This window comes from Oryzias latipes, chromosome 16, assembly GCF_002234675.1.
Source record: "Oryzias latipes chromosome 16, ASM223467v1".
Lineage (NCBI taxonomy): Eukaryota > Metazoa > Chordata > Actinopteri > Beloniformes > Adrianichthyidae > Oryzias > Oryzias latipes.
In genome coordinates this window covers 8,732,063-8,756,554 of record NC_019874.2, presented here as the reverse complement: position 1 = coordinate 8,756,554, position 24,492 = coordinate 8,732,063, and the positions used below count along the sequence as shown (strand labels likewise).

Genomic DNA, 24,492 nt, shown 5'->3' with positions numbered 1-24,492 from the left:
GCTGAAATCGTTCAAACTCCAAACGCAGAACCTTTCCAGCTGCTTTGTTGAGAACAGATAATCAGTCAAAACTGTTGTTGTTTTTTTTGGAGGACATTTATAAAGAAAATTAAGCTTAAAATCGCATGTCTGACTATTTCTTTATTCAAATCGTTGTGAATCAGGAGCAGATGAAAAAATGTTGTTGGTAAAGGAGCTTATTTCTAACGCAGAAAACACACTTGGCAAGCCACAAGTTCTCAGCGACAGAGAGGGAAAGGGGCCGGGGTTGCTCTGCGCCAACAGTCCCGCCCACAACTTAGGAATTAAACGTCCAATGCCACAAGACCATATTAGAAACACTGAAAACCAGCTTTCCTTTGGCGTGGGTCTTTAAATGCTGCTTTGACGCCCCTGATGAACCTCGCTGGACATTAGAAGCAGATCCAGCGGCAGACGGTCAGGATCACCTGAACCTCATTCCAGGGGTTCTCTCTTGTTTTTCTTTAGCCTCACGTCACACGAAAACATTTCAACCCTTAAGAAAAAAGACATTTTACAAAGACGAGAAAGTTGCACCAGTGGGTTTGTTTTATTCTCATAAAGCAGTCCATGTAGTGAATATTTATATAAATTTATATAGGACTTTTCTATAAATATAAATTTTTTTCATAACAAATGACAGACAGACTTAGGAGCTGCGGCAGCTGAGGCCATCAGAGCCGACAGGACTGTGGAGAGGAAGCAGCAACCAAACCGTTAAGAGTTAACCAGCATCCAAACATCTGCAGAACAGCCGACGGCGGACCTCCACTGACCGGAGCAGCTCCTAAAAGCCTGGCCTGTTCCGATCAAACAGTTCAGTGAACCTCCATCGTCCCGTCTGAACAAAGAGAACCCTCCGACAGCTGAAAGGCCTCCAGGAGAACAAACATCCGCTTGTCACTCTCACTGTCGCCGATGCAGATTCATCTCCCCTCAAACGTCTGCTTCCTCTCAAATTTGTGTTAGAAGACGTTAAAATAAAAGGAGTTGCAGAGGCTCCAAGAGTCCAGAGAACTGTCAGCTCTGCCGCAGCACAAAATGCTTTCCAATTCAAATGTGTGTGAGCGCCTCTGCTCTCCTCCAGCACAGAACGTCTTCAGAAATAGATCAATGCTGCTTTGAATCTGCTGCGCACAGAACATGCCAGCATCCCTGCATGATCCCGCAGATCCAGGGGTTCTGGATCCAGCTGTCGCGCTGGAGACCTCCTCTGCGGAGCAGAGGAGTCCGAAGGAGGCGGATCCACATGGAAGCACTTGGGTATCAGGAACTCCTCACATCAGAGCATGGATCAGGAACTGGCCACGCTCAATAGTTCCAACATGTATGAAAAAGACCACGTTCACCTTTAAATACCAAATCTTACAAAAGTATGTACAGCCCAGCACGCGGGCGGCGTCACACCGTGGTCTCGCCCTGTTTACTGCTCGCCAGTCGCGTGTAAAACCTCCTCCAGGAGTTCAGAGTCTTCCCCGACCAGATCCAGAAGCCGGACGTGATGCCCACAATGAGCGTCATCAGGTACTTGATCATGAAGACGGTGAAGTCCGGGCTCATGTTGGGATGGTTTTGGATCGGACATGGCACAGCGTACGTTTTGCACGTCTGGCCGATCCACGTCCTCTCCCACTGCTCCCTGAAGGCCTGCTCGTAAAAGTAGCAGGCGATGACGATGGTGGCCGGCACGGTGTAGAGCACGCTGAAGATCCCGATGCGCACCATCAGCTTCTCCAGTTTCTCTGTTTTGGTGCCGTCGTGCTTCATGATGGTTCGGATCCGGAACAGGGACACGAATCCCGCCAAGAGGAAGGAAGTGCCGATGAAGAGGTAAACAAAGAGCGGCGCTAAGACGAAGCCGCGCAGGGCGTCCACGCTGTTGATGCCCACGAAGCAGACGCCGCTCAGCACGTCTCCGTCCACCTGCCCCACCGCCAGGATGGTGATGGTCTTGATGGCGGGGACGGCCCACGCGGCCAAGTGGAAGTACTGAGAGTTGGCCTCGATGGCCTCGTGACCCCACTTCATCCCCGCCGCCAGGAACCAGGTGAGAGCCAGGATGACCCACCAGATGGAGCTGGCCATGCTGAAGAAGTACAGCATCATGAAGAGGATGGTGCAGCCCTCCTTCTTGGTTCCCTGCACCACCGTTCTCATGTCGTTGTCAAACCTGTCGTTGCACACCACCCGCTCCTCCAGCAGGAAGCCGGCGATGTAGGCCACGGAGACCATGGTGTAGCAGCCAGACAGGAAGACGATGGGCCGCTCCGGGTAGCTGAAGCGCTTCATGTCCACCAGGTAGGTGAGAACGGTGAATAGAGTGGAAGCACAGCACAGCACGGACCAGATTCCGATCCAGATTCTGGAGAACTTCAGCTCCTCCTGACTGAAGTACATCATCCCGTGCGCTCTCTTGGGCTCGCAGGGCGCGCCGCAGTTCTCTTGCCCCAGGAAGTGGTAGTTCAGATAGGGGGGCATCCTGAGCGCTGCCGGGCAGCGAAAGTGGCCGCTGGGGGGCCCGGGCGGGACGCGCTCCGTGGGGTAGGGCCCGGGGCCATCCGGCTCCGCTCGGTCAGACATGTTCTGGCCCACGCACAGCTCCCCCGCGCCGTGCACGGGGAAGGTCTCGCACGCCAGGGTGTCGGGCCACTGGAAGCCGAACTTGTTCATGAGCGCCTCGCAGCCCTGCCGCGCGCGCTCGCACAGAGAGCGGCACGGGGGCAGCGCCTGCTCCAGCACCGTGCACACGGGCGCGTACATGGAGCACAGGAAAAACTTCAGGTCCGGGGAGCACTGCACCTTCACCAGCGGGTAGAACTGGTGGACCTCCAGCCCCGCGTCCTCCTGGTTGGTGTGGCCCAGCAGGTTCGGCATGATGGTCTCGTTGTAGGCGATGTCCGTGCAGAGCGGGATGGAGATGGGCTGACAGAAGCCGTGCTCCGGCACCGACATGCCCCGCTCTCCTCCCCCGAACTGTCCGTTTACAGCCACTAATCCAGCGTTCAGAACCAGCAGAACCGACCGGAGGGTCCAGGACGCGCGAGCCACTCCGTGCTTCCCCATGGCGAGGGGGTGGTGGGGGGCGCGCCACCGATCGCAGGGGTTCCAGCAGCCTCAGCGAGGGGCTCCTCCTCCAGCCGCTCTTTGTTTCTCCGCGTAATCCCCCGCTTTGCTGCGCGTCCTCAACGTCCACGCGCGAATCACGGCGTGAATCCACAGCACGAGACCGCGAAGTCCTCTGGAAAGCCCACGGGAGCGCAGACGCGTCTTCCTCCGGGACGAGGGGCAGCTCCGTCTCTGACCGCGCGGCTCAGCGTCAGGCTGCAGCGCCAGATGGCCCCGCCCCTCCTGCGAGCTCCAAAGGGGACGTGGACGCAGCTTCCGTTTAGGACTTTCACAATAAAGCACCTTGAGCCACGACGAAATGACCGTGTCGTGCACAGAAATATATTAATAACAGTCATAATGTTGATAATAATGTTCCTTTATCTGTGTTAGCTTTAACTAAAGAAAATAAAAGTTGTTCAGCTTCAGAAAAAAGACAAAAAACCCTTCAGTTGAGTCATTTAAACTTCTGCAGACACAGACTACGGTCTTTTTGCTCTTCCTCATGATTGTCGTCCGTTTCCATGAGCTCAGGAAAACGTCTTCACTAGCAGACTTGAAACTTCCTGCTTACATTCCTCTTCTTTAGTCTGACTTTACGTCACGGTTTCCACATTGTGCTCATTCCTGTGGATTTGTTCTGTTTCTCATTGATTTGGAAGACTTGACTAGTTCAAGACAGCAAAAGACAGGAAGGGTCTGATCCATTGACTGTACATGAGAACTGGACTGAGTGACCCCTCCTTGTGTTCCAAACAGGAAGTACCTGCTGGCTCCATGAAGCTAAAATCCCATAGACTTGTATAGAGAAACAAACAGCTGTTACTCAGTCTCTCTATTGGTCAGAAACACCATTCTGGCTCTGATACCTTTTTTTAACATCTTCAGTTTTTTTCATGTTTTTTATTTGTTTATTATTACAAGTCATTTAAGATATAAACTGGTCAATCACATGCCTCAGTAAAGGCATGTGGTGCCCGCTGGCCCATTAGAAACGTTTGATTGACAGATTCTCCTGAGCCCGCCTTCACTGGAAGGGGTGTGTTAGTCCCACAAGCTCACTCCTGATCGGCGACATTAGTTGCCTTAGAACATTGAGTAATACTGACTCGGATGAATCATGAACATCATTTGGATCCAACATGGTCGCGTCCGAATCAAGGAAAAATGTCAACTGAATTGACTTCATTGAGTTGGAGCCGGAAGTAAATCGTTTTCTGCGGGTGACATCAGAGTCACTCGGTCCAGTTCTCTGATACAGTCAACGTTTTGAATTAGTTGAAATTTACAAACTGTGTTTTGAGGAAGTCCAAATGAAAGAGCATTGCATTAGTTCGATCTGATGTTAGAGTTAGGGGTCTGAAGAGTCTATGCGTGTGCACACACACAAGCACAAGTACACACACAGCATTGTAGCTTTTAAGAAGAAGAATCAGCAGTTAAAGTAGTAAAAGCTTCTGTTTTAGTATTTCAAATTTGACATTTGTCTGACTTAACTTAACAAAAAGACTTTGGACATACCTGTGAGCTGCATCACCTCTTAGCCCCCCTGAAGACTCTTCTGGATTCAAAACTTCAGCAGTGCTGCTGTTGGGAGTTTAGTGTGGAAAGGGAAAGGAATGCTTCAAAAACTAGAAAATCCACCCATTTTCTATACTGGCTTATTTCTGTTCAGGGTCACAGGGATGCCGCCTAGCGAGCTACTGCTGGGTAAAGGTGGGATACATCCCATCTGCTGCACTATTTAAACATGTAGTTGTAGTGTTAGATAAGTTCATCTTTCTCTAAGAGTTCTGGTAAATCGCCTGTCCATCCTGGAAGAGGATCCCTCCTTTATGTGGACACCCCTGAGGTTACTTCTTCCTCCTGGAATCATTTTTTAAAAAGTGTTTTTACTCACCGAGGAGGGGGGTCTGAGTGGAGGGATGCCCACTTTGGTCTGTTTAGTTCAGTTTAGCCATTAGCTATTGTATTTTATAACAGATTTAATGTTCTTATATGTATGAAGCCCATTGAGACAACTATTGTTGTAATATTGGGCTGTGTAAATAAAATTGAAACTGGACAGTTCACTGCACAGCCACATGCCAGAGTTTAAAGAGAAACTACTCATGCTTTCTTGTTTTACTTACAGAACAACAGTAAAAATGAAGCAAGCACCCTTTTTTCCAGAAAACAAAAAGGTTTTCTGTAATGAAACCCTGGAATACTGCTGGATACGAACAATGAAGAAATTGTTTCTCAGTTTGTTATGGGCCATGCGACAGACTGGCGACCTGTCCAGGATGTCCCCTGCCTTCGCCCACAAATGGCCGGGACCGACTCCGGCAGCCCCATTACCCCGAAAGGGATAAACGGAAGAAGATGAATGAATGAGTTTGTTTTGGAGTGTTGTCAAATTTAAAATGATCATCATGAAGGGTATCTAAAATCTTTGCCAAACCACCTTTGTGAACCACCAGTGAAAGCGGACTCAGTGTGGCGAACCCTTACGGATGTACCATCAGGTTAACAACGACAGGAATTCACACTTTTTTAACATACAAAGGTTGGTTTATTATTTTCACTGCTAAATGTTGGCAAATAATGATAAAAAAAACCCCAAAATGATCCGTTTACAAACTAGAATGAAACTTTCTTTTCTGTTTTTTACATTTAATAAGGAAACAGCTGTCAGTGGAACGACTCCAGTGAAATGATGCTAAAACATCTGTAATGACAAATAATTAACATGAGTTTTTGGACTCCTTTCAGCAGACAGAAGCATGTACAGACTGCTTGGAACAGCTGTGCTCATCTTCCACTGGCCACAGATGTCCGGACTGAACCATTACTCTGGATTTATCAAAGAAAAGGACTTTGTTTTGTTCCGGCAGTGTGTCTTTAGGAGCAGTTATTTAGTTTTGAATTGGTCTTGCTTTCAAACTGCAATTTTCCTGCACTTTTGCCTTGGTTCTCTCGGCATTCTGGCTCTGGAGGAGCAGCATTTCAGGACTCACTCTAGACCGCAGTTTTTCTGACGATGGTGACGCAGTTCCTGTGGGGGGGTTGTTTGAGGTTCAGTTGGAGTCCTGTGAGGAGCCTCTGATGAGTCATACTCTGTTTGAGGTCCCAGTCCATGTTCGACGGTCTGTAGGTGATCTGGAGTGAGGAACTGGACATTCCTATTTAACCCTTGTGCTATCCTAGGCACTTTAACCCTTGTGCTATCTAAGACGACCCCACCCTTACATTGACGTGTTCTCCCTACCATGACAAAAGTGGATAAAGGTGGAAAGATTTCATGTAATCCATGGACACCAGTGAAGATCACAAATCATTAAAGAAAAAAGGTTCAGAGCACTGTCTAGTGGTTCTAGATCACATGTGTCAAACTCAAGGCCCGGGGGCCAAATGTGGCCCGCCATGTTATTTTATGTGGCCCGCGAGAGCATAAAGTTTTTCTTAAATTTTTTTTTTCTTTAGTTGATGACATATTATTTATGTGTAGCTGCTGTTGTGATTATTCAATGTTTTCAGGTCTTATGTGTGTATGCAGACAAAGTGTTGTCATCAAACCATCAGTTGGATGCAATGCTGTGCACCCTTTTTTTGTCAAATGTTACACATGTAATACGTGTTCTTTTTAGCTCAGTTTTTGGTATTTTTCTTTATTCACTTGGACAGTTTGATCGTGGGTTTTAATAAGTGGATAAAATTTAGAAGGATTTATGCTAGACTAACAAGCCACTATATATTTTCTACGAAACTGCAATTGTCACTTTAAAAGGTTATAGTAAATAAATTAGTTTTTTAACATTAAGGAGTAGTTACATTTATTTTTCATTACATTTAGCTACATGCATAAGTTATATCTGGCCCTTTGAGGACAGCCACTATGCTGATGTGACCCTCAGTGAAAATGAGTTTGACACCCCTGGTCTAGATGACCCAGCTCCCAATGTTAGAGTGCCTAGGATAGCACAAGGGTTACCATTGGGAGTTGGGTCATCTAGACCCACTAGACAGTGCGCTGAACCTTTTTTCTTCAATGATTTGTGATCTTCACTGGTGGACATGGATTACATGGAATCTTTCCACCTTTATCCACCTTTGTTATGGTAGGGAGAACACGTCAATGTAAGGGTCGGGTCATCTAAGATAGCACAAGGGTCAATTCCATTTATTTACAAGGTGCCAAAGAAGGCAAACAAACAAACAAACAAATGACCAGATCCAGATAAGAACAAAAAAACTGATTTTTATAATCTACTTATGTCCAGATAAATCTGGTCTGAACAACATTTTTTAACTGCTTGGCCTAAATAAGGGTCAGAAGACAGGTCAGAGGCATTAGTTTATTTCAGGTAAAACAACATTAAACAACATTTACAGTGGGACTTCACACTTTTTATTAGAACATTACACACATATGCAACAGCTACTCTACTATATACTGTGTTATTTACCGTAAATTGATGAAGTGGAAAGCAACATCTCTGGGAGAAGGTTGTTTTGTCTTTTTAGTGCAGCTTAAAAAGACAGAAATCTGTGAGTAGCTGCACTTTACAAAGCTGCAAACTGACTCCTCGCTGAACACAGCCAGAATGCATCTCAACATTCTCAAACTACACCAGAAATGGCAAAAATAAATATATTTATTCATATCTATATATTCATCATATATGTATATTCATACATGACTTCTTTTGAATGCAGTAAGAGGACCCTTTGTGCGACCAGTCATCATCTCACCCCATGGAATTTGATTTATCATCGAAATGATCTTTACTTTGAGATTGCTCTTTATTTTTGGGGGGTTTTCTGTCACAAAATGTGCACTTTTTCTAGGGTTAACAGGAAGGTGAACAGTCTGCCTTCCAGACTCAGAAGATGCACATTTCAAGAGTGCAGAGAGGAGCAGGAGCAGCAGCGGAGGAGGCGGTGTGTGGCAGGCTAAAAGTGTGCCACACTAAACATGTGCACACACCGGGAGCAACAAACCAAAAATAATGATTCTGCTGCTAATGCTGCCTGCATTCCCCTAAAGCCACTCCGGGCTGGGCAATCGCAGTGCTGCTCCGTCGCATTAACCCTCTTCTGTCACGCCGCTTTACTGGCATTACCCAGCGCCTCTCCTCCCCTTTCTCTGCCGCACAATCACAGCCCGGGGGTGACACTGCAAAGCCGCAAGAAAACTTCAAGTACAGCCTTTCTTCATGCCCCCCCCCTAATCTGTGGTAACGGTTCAAATCTGGGGATAACATTTACATTTGAGAAGAAGCCGCTTGCACAGCAATGAGCAAAGCAGGCAGATATTAATATTTATGCGTATCGTTTCAGGAAAAGCCATAAATGTGACCATGCAGGCTGTCATACTGAGCAAACCAAATTTAGTTTAAAAAAATGTAGAAACCCCTTGGAGCCGCTGAAGGAACTAGACTGGAACAGGCACCAGGAAACGTTTACTTACAAAGTTTACGTCACATTTTTAAAAAAAATTCTGTTTGAATAACTTAAAATAAATCAAAAAGCAGATATTTGATCATAAGGACATGTAGCGACAAGATCTTCCCAACACAACATTTGACTTCATTGTGAAAGACCCCAGGGATGAACCAGGATCCCGTCAATCGTCTTTTCAGGCGCTGGCCGGGTAGATTCTGCAGGAAAAATCCTGCCTGGGTCACAACCACACAGCCCAAACCATCTCTGGTTCAGGGAGAAATAAAGTAGTTTTGGACTGATTTTAAGAAGTGGTGACGTAAAAATCAGCCGAGAGGCAGTTCTCGGTTCCTGCAACAGAAGGTTCAGGCCCCTCTGAGCATTAGAAACGTCCCAAAAGAATTTCCAAAAAATCAATACCTGAACATTTCTGTTCATGACGAAAACATCTGATTGCTAAAAAAGGACACAGATTTCTCTGCGGAAACCGTTCATGCTAGCTGGCGCTAAACTTAGGAATGCTTTCATCTTTAACATGATTGTTCAAATGATCTAACGCCTTCTTTGACCGCATTCCGACAAGTATCTGACCAACAGGTATGATGATGATGTGTGTTCATCCCATCACAACAACAGTTCAGGGCCAGACTTATTGTTTCAGTTGATCGGTAAAAAGGAAGCCACTGTGTTGATAGTACCTCACAATTATCTCCATACAACAAAGCTTTTCTATTCAGAAAAGATTCAAACAAAGCTTTGAAGGAAACAAACACAGCAGTACCATCTTCCCTTCTCTGGAGGAGCCACAGCTCATAAAGAGGTGAGGGTGGAGCATCAACCAAAGTTTCCCTTCAGATGCAGCACAAAGACTCCCTCACGCTGCGGATTTGTCCAGTGGAGTGGCCGCTACGGGATCCACCGCCAAGGGATCTGCCGCCAAAGACGGTGGAAACTGAGGGCTGGATCAAGAGATCAGCTGCACAGCCTATTGCCATTTCTCCATTCTCAACATTAGCTCATGTTTTCTGGATGGAAGCACGGATGCAAAACTATTGCCCTGTTTAACCCTCTGTCAGATATGTGTGTTTCCATGCTGACACAGCTGCGGGTCACTTCTATTATTGCGCTTGTGTGCACGTTGGATGGTACAAACTCTGCAGAGCAGAGCACCACCACCAGAGACCTATGCTAGTCTGGCTTTTCAAACTAAAGCTGGCGTTTTAGCGCTCTGGCTCCATCATGGAGGTCCACTGAGCACAGCGTTTCCCACAACAGGGGGCTCAGTTTGACCAGCCTCCTCTCTCAGCAACACGCCACACGTTGCACATACCTGACTGTGACAACAGCACCAACAGCTCAGAATTATGTTCCCTGGGAACCGGCTCAAAAGAAGGAGCTCAGTCAGCAGCTATCATGGGATGCTCTGCTCCTGTCATTTCAAATGCAAGAAGATGATTGTCTTTCTCTGAAGCTGCTGACAGTAAACAGCCCCCCCCCACAACACTAAGATGTGAAGCTGGAGAGGATCAAGTCCCATCTGGATATCTTCTGCAGAGTGGGGGACCTCTAAAAGGCAGTTAATATAATGTGCTGTTAACAAAACCGACAAAAACCATCCCATTACCTCCTCCACCACTTGATCAAAGATCAGGAGGAGGACGCCCAAGTATGACACCCAAACGCAGACCTAGGAACCTAGGACCTCACACAGGTTTGTGATTACACAGGAATCATTTAAAAGAAAAATCATCTAATTTCATTAAACTGAAGCAGCTTCACAGTGCAGTTGTGCCACAGAAATGTTCATGAAATCTGTTCCAGACAAACAAATTGTCATGAGAAAAAACCCAATCAGGTCCGCATTTTTAATAGCAAGGATGAGAGTCTAGAGCAGTGGCTATTCTCAAAGACCACAGGACCTCCAGTATGGCAGCCAGGAACTATAGCATCACCAGGGAGCCCTTCATCATCTTCATCATCATCATGATTATTGTTGTTTACAGTCCTACAACCAGGACTGAAGTTATTAAGAGACAATCACAGCAATAGTGCTGCATTTTATGCTTGTGTATGTTTGTAAGGTTGTGTTTGTGTGTGTGTGTGTCTTGGCAGGAGCAGTGCAGTAGTGAGAAGCAATAATAAAAACGTCCATTATATAATTTCTAAATGAGTATATCATACATACAAATATACATTCTTAAATAGGAGGCTAGTTACAAACACAGAACACCATATGTACCGATAATAAAAGTCCTTTTGTTTCCACGGTGACAATGATTTATGACTTATTGGAACTTTATAAAAAGTAAACAAAATTTGCAAAGGATAGCATGAAATCTTAGGTGGCACCAAGAGTGCACGCATGCTCAATGCTCACTCAGTCCTCATGCACGCACCACACTCGTTCACTTTGAAAGTAATAAATAAGGAGAACTGGAGCTCTTCATCCGTTCATCTGTTCCCTCTGCAGCGCTCACCTGGAAGAGACAAAGGAAGAGCGTCAGTAACTCACAGCCACGCCACATGCAACAGTACCAACCTTTATTGAAATGTTCAAAAACACATCAGATTCCAGCGACTTTGAGAGCGTCTCACAGCAACACAAATGGGCAGAGCATAAGGGCATCCACAGCTGTGTGAAGAAGGAAGAACATTCGCTCAGTGCTTGTTTTAAGATAAAGCTTGGCTCACTGAAGGAAACCTGTGATAAAAAGTGCTGGGAAGCTCGAGCCCAAGCCTGAGGTGTGAAGAGGACGATGAGATAGTCGGTTGCCAATGATCTGGATTAGTGAGGAGGCCATGGTCCACTCAATGACCACGTGTGTGCAAAAGCCCCAGACATCCCCTTCTCCATGACGCTCGGTGTGAGGCGTCTGCTGAAAAGCTGCATCTCACTTTCTCTGTGTTATTCTAGATTAGGTGTGGTTCCTGGTCAAAACAGAATCCGAATAAATTCCAGATGTTTCTAGGATGGATATGGACACCTTTCCTACGACCAACTATTTTGTGAAAACACTCTGAACACGCTGAATGGGTGACTGCATTTTTAAATTTGTGTTCAAATGAGATTTACTAGTTACACACACTAAAGTTAGTCGGGTCATCTGACACATAAACAGAAGAGCACCACAGTTGTTATACAAGTTGTCCGTTTCCCTTGCCACACTCCTTGGAACCCGCAACCAGTGGGTTCATCACCAACAGAACCACCACCAGGGGCCTCATTTATAAACGTTGCGTACGCACAAAAGAAGGCGTACACCACTCTGTACGCAATAGTTGAGATTTATAAAAAGCAAACTTGACGGGAAAATGTGCGGCCCTTCACGCAAGCTCTGACCCAGGCGTACGCACGAAAACGGGTGAAATGAGAAACGGCGACACCGTCGGCAGATGGAAGAAACACGTGAAAGTGAAAATGACAATACTGTCTCTCATAAATAACATGAAGACTTCACAAAGCAAGTCTTACAATTAACAGCCTACACGAACACCAGTTTGATCGATCAGCAGTGAAAAAAAAATCAAACGAAAATTACAACAGAAATTTAAATGAACACTTATTTGCAAAAAGAAAAGGGAAATTTTTTCTGCAATATTGGCATGTTGTGCAATTCATCCTCATAAATAATATAGTTAACAGAACGAAATAATGTACAAAACTGATATTCTCGTCAGTGTGTCCGTCTGGCGGGGCAGACATAGGTGCAATTAGACAGACAGATGGATAGATAGAGAGAGATGCATTAATTGTCCACTGGGGAAAGTTGTTTTCATATTAAAACATTTCTTCATAAGCTACAGAATTATGGTATTCATGCATATGCCTTTAGTTTGTTTTATTTTTGATAAAACAATGTATGGCGTATGTCTCAACCATTCAGAAAGCAACAAGAAATTACATTTGCGCTGAACAATTTCCCATTTCCACGTGGATTATTACCGACATCTGTAGCTTGTCAGATGTAATTAAATAGATGGAAATAAAATGCCCCATCACAATGCGTAATGACGCACAATGGCTGATCTTGTGCTCTTAGAAGATGTGGCAAATGGAAGAATTGGGGGTGAACGCATCTTTAGACAGCAAGAAGACTTGTTGGCAAACGAGGACGAGTGGCTTATGAACCGGTTCTGACTTCGTCGAGCCGTCCTGTTGGACCTCTGCGGGCTTTTGGGGGTGTGTAACCCGGTGCATCTGGCGCGTCGTGTCCCCCTGCGCCTCAGTCACCACTCGACTAAGGGATTCCCTAATTCTTGCCGCTAGTCTCTCATCAAGAGGGGTCAGCTCCGGTATCGTCCCCCCCCCCCCCCCCCCATCCCGTGGCAAAAACACTCTGGCGATGCAGCGCCAGAGGTTTTTTTGCCTCGACTTTGATGTCCGACCATTTCTTTTTTATTTCGGCCACGGTCCGAGGTTGGGAGGCTACAGCATTTAAGGCGTCTGCCACTGTCTGCCACTCACGTGGCTTTTAGGCATTAGTAATGCCCACACTGTGCCCTCCAAACAACATTTTCCTCCTCTTTTCCACCTCGCCAACGATAACTTCTACTTCACATTGAGTGAAGTTACGTTTTTTTGATTTCTCGGTGTTCGCCATGGTTTCGCAATCAATGAATATTCATTTGTGGGCGTTTCACGGACTATTTATGGGCAACTATGGACGTGTCATACAGCCGCAAAAGCTGCGCTGCATTTAGAATTGGTTGTGATTTATTAAGGGAAAGATGCGTAGGATGTGCGTGCGCACGGTTTTATAAATCCGAATATTTCTGTGCGTACGCACGTCCTATGTTTCATCCGTACGCCACTTCTGACGCAAATCCTACGCAAAGTTTTATAAATGAGGCCCCAGAACATTATGAGGAGGAGCAGAGGATCCTCTGTGAAGAACGACTGCTACTGAACCCTAAACTGCTGATGCACGTCAGATTAAAGAAGTTAAACATCAACCGACGGTTTCACAGATATGAAAGTTGATAGTGTAAATCCCAATAGATCAAAGGCCGAATCCGAATTCTTCCCCTACCCCTACGGCTTCTCACTACCTGTTGCTCATCGTAAACAAGTGTAGAAATACGTTTCTCCTCCCCCCACATATGTGACGCAGATCACCCAAACAAGCAGAGGGGTAATCTATCACTAAGATAGTTCCTGGCACTTCTCCATAAAAAGCCCTTTTGGACACCACTACCGCTTCAAATGCCCTTAAAACTGGTGGAGTAGGGAGAAGCTGTAGGCGTAGGAGAAGAATTCTGTTCCGGCAAAACATTTTCTGTAGTTTACTCAAACATGAGTATCAAAGGTGGAGCTCAGATTATTACTACAGTATGTTGGTTGTGTTTCTGCAGAGCTTTAACCAGATTAGAGACGCAGACAGAACGTCGCTCACACAAAGGAACATGTCTGCATTTGAGATAACAGCTAAAAGGATTTAGCTGATGTTTTTGCCCACATTAATGACACAACAAAATACTAAGACTGTTTTGTAATTATCCCCAAACTACTTCAAACACTAGTATAAATGATTGTTTGACAGTAATGTTTGAACAACTTGCTTGTGCTTTTAAGAGGTCTGACTGCATCATGTTCACAGCGGACACACTGATGAAGAGCTTCATAAAGACAAATGTGCTGACTCAGGATTACCATGACACAAGACAGAGGAAACGTCAGACAGCAGACACAAGAAGATAATTGACCAAAGAAGTGGAGGATGCAGGCAAGAACTAGAGAGGAAGAACATGAAGATCTGGTTTAGAAAAGGAAAAACAAGGAGGAAGAGACGAGACAGCTAGAAGGAAGAGAATTGAGTAGAGGACTACAAATGAAGACGTGGTTGAATAAATAATCTGTCTCTTCTTTGGTTTTTCAGCATTTACTCAGGTTCTTACCCTCACAGCCCCCCTTCCCCAGCCTGTGTGATGATGTTTCTAGTGGAAGCAGCTCTGTGTGTCAGGAATCTTAAATGCTGGAAAGGCTCCTGTTGGATCTTCTGCAGCTTTGGCTTCCTGACTCCCAACATGCTCATGTGAGCAGCAGAACACGTGTTTAATCCAAACCAAATTAGCAATAGATGACTGCTTCGTGAAGTGAAGTGAGGATCTCTGTTGGCAGTTAAGGAGCCGCCTGAACATCACAAAGCACATCTTCAAGCAACAGATCTGCTCATTCCCCAGCAGCTGTACAGGTCACATCCTCACCTGACACGGTTTTCTCAGCAGCTGCAACATTTGGAGTGTGGAAATCCAGAGTTTTACCAGCTGACTGCTTCAGACAACAGCATTGTTTAAAACAAAAAAAAAAAAAAACTAGTCTCAGATTTATGCTTCAAGCTGCTGAAGCTTTTATAAACAAAGGAAAATGTCCCATTTTTTTGGAGGACACGAGTATGAAGCTTGGGGGGGTTTAAACGATGTAAGGACAGCATCAACAGCCTTATTCTCAGTTGTGGTCTGACGCTTAAGTCTCATCTCTGCCCAAAGGTCTGTTTTTACTGGTGTAACCCCTTCTGCCCAAACACTTTCATCAGTAATACCCCTGACCCCTATAGAGAGGACCCAGCAACCTGTGAAAGGAAGCTAGATCAGCTGGCTGTCTTCCTGGTCTACATCTTTCTGTCGTGATGCAGAGCCGAAGATTGTAGTGCAGAAAGATCAGCTTCACCTTGCAGATGTACACCAGAACTGTCAGATTTCTCCCAGGAGGAGCCGCAGAGCGAGAAGGACAAAAACGACATTCAGAGACGATCAAACGCCTGCAAGGGGACTCTGACGATGATGTCACGTGATCTGAGACCGGTCTGATATGTTATTCATGCACTGAGCGTGACCAGAGTTGCATGACATGCCTATTCTTCCTCCTGTTTACCTTTTCTCCCCTGCTTCTTCTTCTTCCTTCTCTCGCTTCCTCTTCTTCCCCAATTCTTCCAACCCCACACACCACAGCTCTCCTCTTAGACGCACTGATTTCATCCCCGCTTTCAGTGGGATCAAAGCTCAGTGAGCGTCAGGCAGAAGCACTTGTGGATCCACTAATAATCCCACTCGGGGCAGGCGTGCCGTGTTGTTTCTGTGGGCTTCACTGCTCTGTGTCTTTTATCTGTCTGAATGAACAGGATTTTACAAATCTCAGGCAAACCGGGCAGTCCAGTTTGGGGTTTCATTTTACACCATGCCCCCCCCCCCCTCGCATCCACACATATCTCTGCAGTCAAGGACACCCCCCCCCCCATACTGTTGGTCTGATCTGATTTAATGAAGTAAGGCAAACTGTTGCTGAACTTCACCCACTGAACGCCACAGCCGCTGTACTTTACATCTAATGAGCTGTTTTTTAGTGATTTCTCTGTCAGAGAGTGGATGAAAGCGAGGCGCCCTTCATCATTTTTCACATTTGTTTTCCAGTCTCAGCTCGTTCTGTGGCATCACTTCAAAGCTGGTGCTAATTTTGAAGAATCTTGAGACCAGGTCAGCGTGGAGCTGCTGCATCTCCGACAAACCCTCCGCTGCCTCGACAGCAAGTGGAGAAGTCACAGCTGGATCACTCAGATGACTCGTTACTGCGGCACTCGTTTACTGAGATGAAAGACTGGAGCTGCTTCTTCACGGACGAGCAATCACACAGTGTCTGCACCGGTTTTATTAGACGTGCCTGGTCCTGAAAGACATTATCGAGTCACATATAAGTTCTTAGTAGAGGAGTAGACTCAAGTCATACGACTTAGACTTGAGTCTGACTCCGGTGATGAATTTGATGACTATAGACTCGACTAGGACTTTAACAGCAGTAACCTGTGACTTGACTCGGACTTTAACCTTCTGACTCAAAAATACTTCCTGTTTTCCCTGACAACCAAAGATTATAAACTATGTTGACAGAGACCGCACATGAATCTGTCTTTTTCTGTAAATGTCTGCGTCTGTGCGCTGTCGGCACAACATTCAATCAAATTATGCCCACATTGGTTTGGTCCGATACATCCAACCAATCAAATTGCAGGATGACCAATGAAGACCATCTGTCAATCAAAGTGCCAGTTTCTGTTTATCCGCATTATTATGTTCTGGCATAGACGTTATGAGGTTGTCAACAAAAAACAGTTAGTAGTTAATTGAATTGACTTCATGTGGTTGGAAGAGGAAAGAACATGTGAGTAACATCACACTTATGAAGGAATGCTTAGTTTTAAAAAACACAAGTCCTTCTAGTCCTCTGACCATCACTCACGTCAAGCTCCTGCAGCTTCTCACTGCACCACATTTACCCAGCAGACATTTTCTAACCTCCCTAGGATTCCTGCTTCTTCAGATTCATGCTGTGGCTGTTTTTTTTCCCTCCTCCAAACACAAAGTTTCTTTCATTTCCTCCCTTTGGTCATTGGAAAGTCTGTCTACATTCACACTAAAGTGAACCACACCAGAGTTCATCTGCAGAGTTCCCTTTTTTGGTCTAAACCTCCCAACCCAGACGGTCATCAGGGAAAACCAGACCTGAATCTGACCAGGACCAGATCTGCACTGAGAGTAGGTGTCCTGATGGTGGCAACTTTGCATCTAAGATGTTTCCAGCGTGTTCCTTTTCTTCAAAGTGGTTTGTAAGTCTGGAAGAACCATCAAGGGGTGCAGGGCTTCATCAAAGACCCCAGCCGGATCAATCAGCTTGTGATGAGGAAGGCTATCTGACTTGAGGGAACAAGGAGAGACTGATGCTGCTGGCTGCTGTGGATTCCTCTGCAATGACACTTCAAAGGGAGAAGCAGGATTTCTATTGAACTGGTGTCTTTAGGGGAGCAGCTGGTGTACCTTTGGGCGCCTCCGGCAGATTCCTCAGAGGCTTGACCTGCTGACCCGCAGGCTGTCGTTTCAGCTGGGAAAGTTGTTTTAGCTTCATGCTCCCAGCTGACAGCACCTCCAGGCTCCCGTTAGATTCCACCACACAAGCCAACAGGATCATCTGTAGGCAAACTGGGGTGTACCCGAGCAGTAACCCACAAGACCACTCAGGGGTGTGGAAGCAACATTGATGGGAGGGAAATGAGAAAAAAAATTCTCATCTAACACACACATTTCATTCTCAGCTTTGCCCAAGTGTGTACACAACGTACACACGCATGTACACAAATACATGCCGATAAAGATGATACACAAATGCACACACACACACACACACAGGTGCACACAGTCTAATCTTTATGTTCTGCCTTTACAAAACACAAAAACGGAAACAGCGAATTAAACTTTCGCAAACACAGAGTACTAAAGCACCCCCCTAACCTGTACATGTATCAGAATCTGATCAGACACTGTTCAGAGGATGCTCCCTCACAGTCCTCCTGGCAGGGGAGACTCCTGCCTAAACCCACTTGAACTATGAGAGACCCTGGAAATCACACTTTATGACTCTGAACATCTTTATGTGTCGCGGTGCAGAAAATAAGTTTATATCTGCTACAAAAAATGCACAAATTCTGTTTGTCTAGGACCTAATAGTTCTTCTTTGAGAAGCTCTTCTATCCTCCCCTCTTTACCTGTATTAATGTCACCTGTTTGAACTGGTTCTCTGAATAATAGACTTTATGTACGAACCAGTTCCTGGTTGTCATTTTAACAACTGAGTGACAGGACCGAGTCAGACATGATGCCAGGTGCTAAAAGCTGGACTTCAATGTTTACTTCAATGTTTTGTATCACTGCGCCGGCTTCTTTGAAACAACCTTTTGCTTCATCATCTGGACAAAAACAAGCGGTAAGAGGTGAACTTTCTCTCTGAACTGTTGCTTTATTCAACCTATCGGAAAGCATATATATTTATCGCCGAATCTTGACTGCAGCAGTGGTGCTGCGCGACGCGGACTATATGTTACGTGATGCGGCGCAAATAAAATTCACACAAAAATCGACACATTTTCATTACTTAACTGCAAGTTCCATAGCATTTTAGAAGACCAATACTCTTACCAAAGTTTGTCAGTGATGAGGTTAATGTTTACAGGATTCATTTTAGGGTTTGTCAAAAACCCTCAACATGGTCAAATAGCGATGTCTGAAGGTAGAATGTGCTGGTGCCACAAGGAAAAAGAGATGAAATGAGCCTCAAACAGAATTAGATCTTGGTTTTCACTGAGAAGAAAGTGACGGGCGTGTCGAGACAGAAACTCTGTATTCTGTTCCTCAGCCCACTTCAGCAGAGGTCATCCGATCTGGAGGTTGGATCCTCTGCGGCGCACAGATCAGTATGGCAATGCAGAGTAAAGCTTTCAATGCAGGTGCGAAAGAAAGGACAGGTTTATGTTTCACACCTGAGAGCACGGAGGTCTTTGGAGAAGGGAGAACAGTCTGCTGCACGTCAGAAGCTCGGGGTGTGCTATATCCACTGTGACTCCATGTTGACAACACAGAAATCCAGGCACCTGACACCACTAACCTCCACCCCCAAGGTTCAGAAGAAAATACTGCGCCTGAGAAGCTGGCAAACCCCCGTTTCCACTCAGCGTCTTGACTCTGTCAGAACTAACAGCTCGAGATCCGTTTAGAAGGAAACTTTTGTCACAAACATGCTCACTCTTGACTCTTTCAAACAACCCTCGCCCGGCATCACCGTTCACGTGTGTTTTCTCGTTTTTAAGTACATAGAATGTAAACCATGCCCAGAAATTTTGATTTGATCCAGATGAAAAGAAGACCAAACTCCTCCATGCTTTGTGGTAAAGATAGCCTGTACCAGTCCTTGCTAGACCAGAGTTCTCCAGGTCTTTCTCTGTAGAGCCTCACATCGTTCATCAGGATCTGGTTTGCCCTCAACACCCTATGCAGGTGATGGCAGTATATCTTCTTTATAGGATTTACCATCCACTAATAAATGAAAGAAGAAACACAAATAGATTCGTGTACGTCTTTGTTTTCATCGTCTGAGCTGGAATCTGGATCCAAACTGTACGGCTGGATAGCTCCGATATGGCTGCCATTTTTGTTGCACCGCAAATTTTGGCTTGGAGGGGCTCTAAGCTAGCGGGAGAGAGCGTAAACAAAGGGATGATGGGAAATTAGGGCAGGGTTGCTCTGCGCCAACAGTCACAAGTCTGAGAAGAATTTCTGATGAACTCTTGCAGACACTGTCCTAGAAACAGGTTACTGGATTTTGCCTGAATTTTAATTAAAAGACCACTAGGAACGCTTTGAAAATAGACGGTTGGAGTGCGAATTTAAAGAAAAATTATTATTTTCCAATGTTCAGAATATATAGCCCAGCATTGTTTGCAGTTAGCTTGTGGCTTCACGCCGATAGTCTGAGCTTCAGAGCTCTGTAAGAAAAGCTCTGAGACTGCAGGACAGGAAACAATCTGTTCACTAGAAGAGTTTGAAGGGAAATGGAACTGTTGGAAAATTCTCTTCAGTGCTGATTGAAGCTAGAACACAAATAAAGCAGGGAATGAGTGTTGTTGATGAAATGAACTCTTCTTTACCAGATAGGATCCAAGCCCCCCCCTCCCTGCTTCCTGACAAAATGCTTCAGAAAATAACTGGTTTGTAAAGATAAAGATTCTTTTATTAAAAAAATATCAAAGAAATAAGATTTGTTTGTGTGGTTGTCTGTTGGTCAGAGCTCATTCTGGCTGCAGCTCACATTTCGTCCAGCTCATATCATCTCTGAGTTGATGTTCAACAACAAGTTAGCTGTTTTTCTGCTCATTCACTTTCCGCTCATGTGAAAGGGATTACAGGAGAGAAATTTGGAGTCTCCTCTGCTGTAAAGTCAGTCTAGAGGAAGAAAATGAATTATGGAAAGTGTGTGACTCAATCACATGCCTTCATTTAAGGCCACAAGCCAGCACAATTCTTATCCTGAAGACACACTTTTAACAGTCTATTGTGCTAAGGCTGCACATTGCTGCAACACACGCATTGTTCTGTTAGCTTCTCAGTCCCACACCAAAAGACAGAACCATGTTTGTTGCACAACAGATTTACTTAAGGCAGATGTGAAGGATCTATGCGTAGAGCCTGTGCAGAGCAATCAGCCGTCTTATGAGGGTGCAGGTATGTCTGGCAGTTACTCTGAGGCATGTGCGTCAATGGACATCATGAAAATGGAACGTACCAGTGTCGTCCGTGGGGTAAGTGTATCGGTAAGGATAATGTAAGTTACACATGTACCTGTGATGCTGTCGTATAGTGTCATTACGCCACACTCTAGTCGTTACACACCACACGTGATCTGTAAATGTCCATAGGAGGCCTGTAGGATGCCCACACAAACTATGCTTATTTTTAACAGTCAACCTTCACGCAAGGGGGGGAACACTTACCACATGAACAGCACTAACAGGCTCTTTGTATAGTCTGCAGGATTTCATGGGTTCGAAACGACACGCCTGAATCTCACCGACTTCACTCTTACTCACCCTTGCATGTTGTATTAGTGTTCACTATGACCTGTTGCCTGCAGCATGCCCATAGAAAAAATATGCATGAACATTTGTTGCTCTAGAGCAGGGGTGTTAAACTCATTTTAACCGAGGGCCACATCACCATAGTGGCTGTCCTCAATGGTCCAGATATGACTTATAAATGTAACTAAATGTAATGAAAAATAAATGTAACTACTCCTTAATGTTAAAAAAAATATTTAAATATTTATTTATTATAACTTTTTAAAGTGACAATTATAGTTGTATAGAAAACATATGTTTGCTTGTTACTTTGGCATAAATCCTTTTAAATTTGATTTTGTCAGGTTAGTTTATATGGACAGTGTTTAAGTCCGAATGTATAGTTGCCCAATCCCATATTTCAAGTCTGATTCCCCCTAGATATAAATAAATACACACCAATTTTATTTTTTATTTTAAGCAATGAAAAACTTCTATGCTCTCGCGGGCCACAGACAAGGACGTGGTGGGGCACATTTGGCCCGCGGGCCTTGAGTTTGACAAATGTGCTCTAGAGGCTCACTAAGCGGTCTACCGCCTTAATATTTTCTGCAGGCCACCTGTTTGCCCCGTAGAGGTTTGCCCATTTTTTACCAACAGACAATCTGTATCCACCCATAAAGGCTATACGTACAATTTGCATATTTAATATTGCATGAATGAAAACTGGTCATACGTAATTTTACGTGGAAAAAGTGAGAAATGTTGTGGTCTTTACGTGAAACTTTCACAGATGTATCATAAATGAACCGCGTTAAAACCACGGAAGAAGTGCAACCAAACCAAGTAAGGAACAGGTAAATGAACGTGTGTGATTATTGGTCTGTTTAAATGCAATTCATTACTGATTCTTGGGTCAATTACGTAATTTGAACATGATATGTGTGCCGCATGCACCATATAAAAGTTATATATCTGTGGTATATGTGTGAAAAGTTCCTTAAACATAGGTGGAACGCCACAAATTTGTGAATGCATCTCACAAAAATCACCCACAACAGCATAAGATTAACATAAGAATTACGTATAAACATCGTAAAATATGCGTAAACTGCGTAATTCTCAACAGACCAAAAACTTTGAACAGCTCAAAATCGGATTCACGTAAAGACCCATTGGCCGAAAACCTCGATGGACATCTATACACAGCAATGCAAAAAACACTCATGAATTATGTATATTACGTGGAAAAAGCGCAAAATGTACGTAGTGGCTGTGTGACACGGCCTTAAGGACAACTGAAGACTGAAGCAAACATTGAGCCGGCTTCATCAGCACTTCTTCTGTCTGGTAAATCTATTTGTTTGAACGTTTCAGAATTTCAGTCTGTCTTGGCTTTAGTCCACAGAATGACAACAGAATCACTGATCGTATGAAATGAATTCCAGATCTGCTCTTAAACGTTCCTTCTTTACTACGCTGACTCCTTCACTAGATTTTACTTTTGTACCATTCACCAACCTCTGAACATTTGAAACTTGGATCCTGTTTGTCTGTGTCACATCTGAAAACATACTAACATAAAACATCATTCTGAATTTGTTAAAGATGGATTTTATGTGGTGTGATAACTTTAAAAACATGTCTGCTTCCACTCCTAGCCAATAAAAGAAAGCAAGAAAGCACGGGGAGATGCAGATCTTGGGGAGCCTGCAGGGCTTCACACTCACTTCCCTCTAAAGCAAATTTGAGAAATAACCTCAGCGAAGGTTTGGTCCCTCACTGTGAGCTGTTGAACCTGTTTGATCTCGGCCACCAGAATCTTTCTGCAGTGAGGCTTAAAGCCCCAACCAACCAAGAGGTGTGATGAAGACCGGAACAAAACCCCGTCTTAACTAATCTCTGTACAGCTAAACCGAATGTGAACTCCTTTAACGATCTTGTTTTACAAACCGCCGCATCTCGCAGTGTCACCGGCCTCGGCCCGCATCACCAGATTAGATCCCCAAAACCCCCCTCCTCGCGCTGAAGACAGGAGAGGATGTAAATGCCAGCTCATCACCCCTACTAAACTCTGAAGTGAAGTTGAAATGAACAGATCCACCGAATGGATGAATGTCTGCATTCTTTGTGCCTTTGGCAGTTTACTTTAGGATAAAACCCACCCAGATTTGGGAGGGTTCAAAGGTCATAGTGGCACTCTGATCGCTCATTCAGAAGCTGCTGCTGCTGAGGAAACAGCGCAAAACAAACATCATCAAATATTCATAGACACTTGAAGATTTGACAAATTCTGATTTATACTCATTAACATTTAATAAAGCTTGAATGGAGGAGGTTCCAGGGATTCTCAGTTGCATTAGGGAACAATGAGGCTGAAGGGAGCATATTTTACATTTACCAACTCTAATGGTGCACCGCGGTTTGGAATCCATCACATATGAAACGGTTTCATCTCTAGAAGCAGTTCAACCCTCAGAGGACAGAAAAGCTTTTGTCTTTGTAACATGAGGCTCTTATGATGCAACAGAAACAAACCTTTTATTGATGCATCATTTTTGTATCCTCAAACCTTTTTAATTCATTCAGTGTGAATTTCAAGATGAAACCTGCCGTATATTTTTATCCCAGAGCAGCAGCAGGTAACCTGGAGTCTGCGTTTCCAACAGCTCCTCTGAAGCTCAGCATTGCAGGTCACAAAAAAAGCAGAAGGAAATATTCCCAAAAGGTCCAACATGCCTTCATGAGTGTTTGAAGCTGGTTCATCCTTTAGGACATAGATGAAAAACAAACAAAGGAGACGGATGAAAAAAAGATCTGAGGTCAGTCAAAGATAGCTGCTTCAAAGTTGGTCTATTTTAGAAGTCTACATAAATGTGTCAGGCTCACTGCGGCTCACTTCTGGTTCTTGGGTCAGTTTTGCCTGGTTCTGAGGTTATTGCTTTCTTTGCATCTTTTATTGGACAGAAAACATTTTGTTTTACTAATAAAGCTTTTTATTTGAGATCCCTACCCCCTATTTTATGGAGCTTGGTATTGTCGAACGTTTACACACACAGGACAAAAAAGAACATTTCCATCTCCAGCTGATCTCTCTTCACGCTCCAGTCCTGTCTCCGGGTGGACACGCTGCGGCGCGGCAACTCGTCAAAATCTAACTATTGTGGTCAGTCAGTGCAGTATGAACTGACTGACCAGTATGAACTGACCAGTGTCATTAAAGCCCTGATTCCACAGACAAATGGAAGGTTTTGGATATATATGATCAAATATGTTAGGCCATTTTTTGTGTGTAAACAACAACCACATGGATTACAAACTGAAATTTGACAAGCAAATCATTCTGAAATCATCACAAAAATAATTGACTACCTTCGTCATCTTCACCCAAACCTGCCTTTACGTGAATGATGATTATTGGTCTAAATTCAAATGCTCTAATACAGGTGAATCTTCACCCACTCAAGATGAAGATGAGGCTTCCCACTCAACAAACATGTGGACAGGTTTTTCTCTGCTGACGCCCTGGTGTGGCAGTGAATCCTGAGCTTGTGGTCTCGACTCAGCTGGG

General features: G+C 44.7%; 2 protein-coding genes across 4 annotated transcripts in view; both read right to left on the bottom strand.

Moving 5' to 3' along the window:
* Window positions 1-547: 547 nt before the first annotated feature.
* On the bottom strand, window positions 548-3,360 carry LOC101170298 (frizzled-1-like). The gene has a single exon (XM_023964360.1). The coding sequence runs from the start codon at window positions 3,082-3,084 to the stop codon at window positions 1,423-1,425; it is 1,662 nt and encodes a 553-aa protein (XP_023820128.1). The 5' UTR covers window positions 3,085-3,360; the 3' UTR covers window positions 548-1,422.
* Window positions 3,361-7,444: 4,084 nt separating this feature from the next.
* Window positions 7,445-24,492, bottom strand: part of cdk14 (cyclin dependent kinase 14) — a 165,454-nt gene continuing 148,406 nt past the window's right edge. For all 3 annotated transcript variants that reach the window (XM_004077647.4, XM_011484941.3, XM_011484940.3), the window contains one exon: window positions 7,445-11,027. The gene's annotated coding sequence lies outside the window, so the exon portion shown is untranslated. The remainder of the gene's footprint in view (window positions 11,028-24,492) is intronic.

Bases quoted from the DNA above. Each gene is read 5' to 3' on its own strand.
- LOC101170298 (XM_023964360.1), bottom strand. From the start codon at position 3,084: ATGGGGAAGCACGGAGTGGCTCGCGCGTCCTGGACCCTCCGGTCGGTT.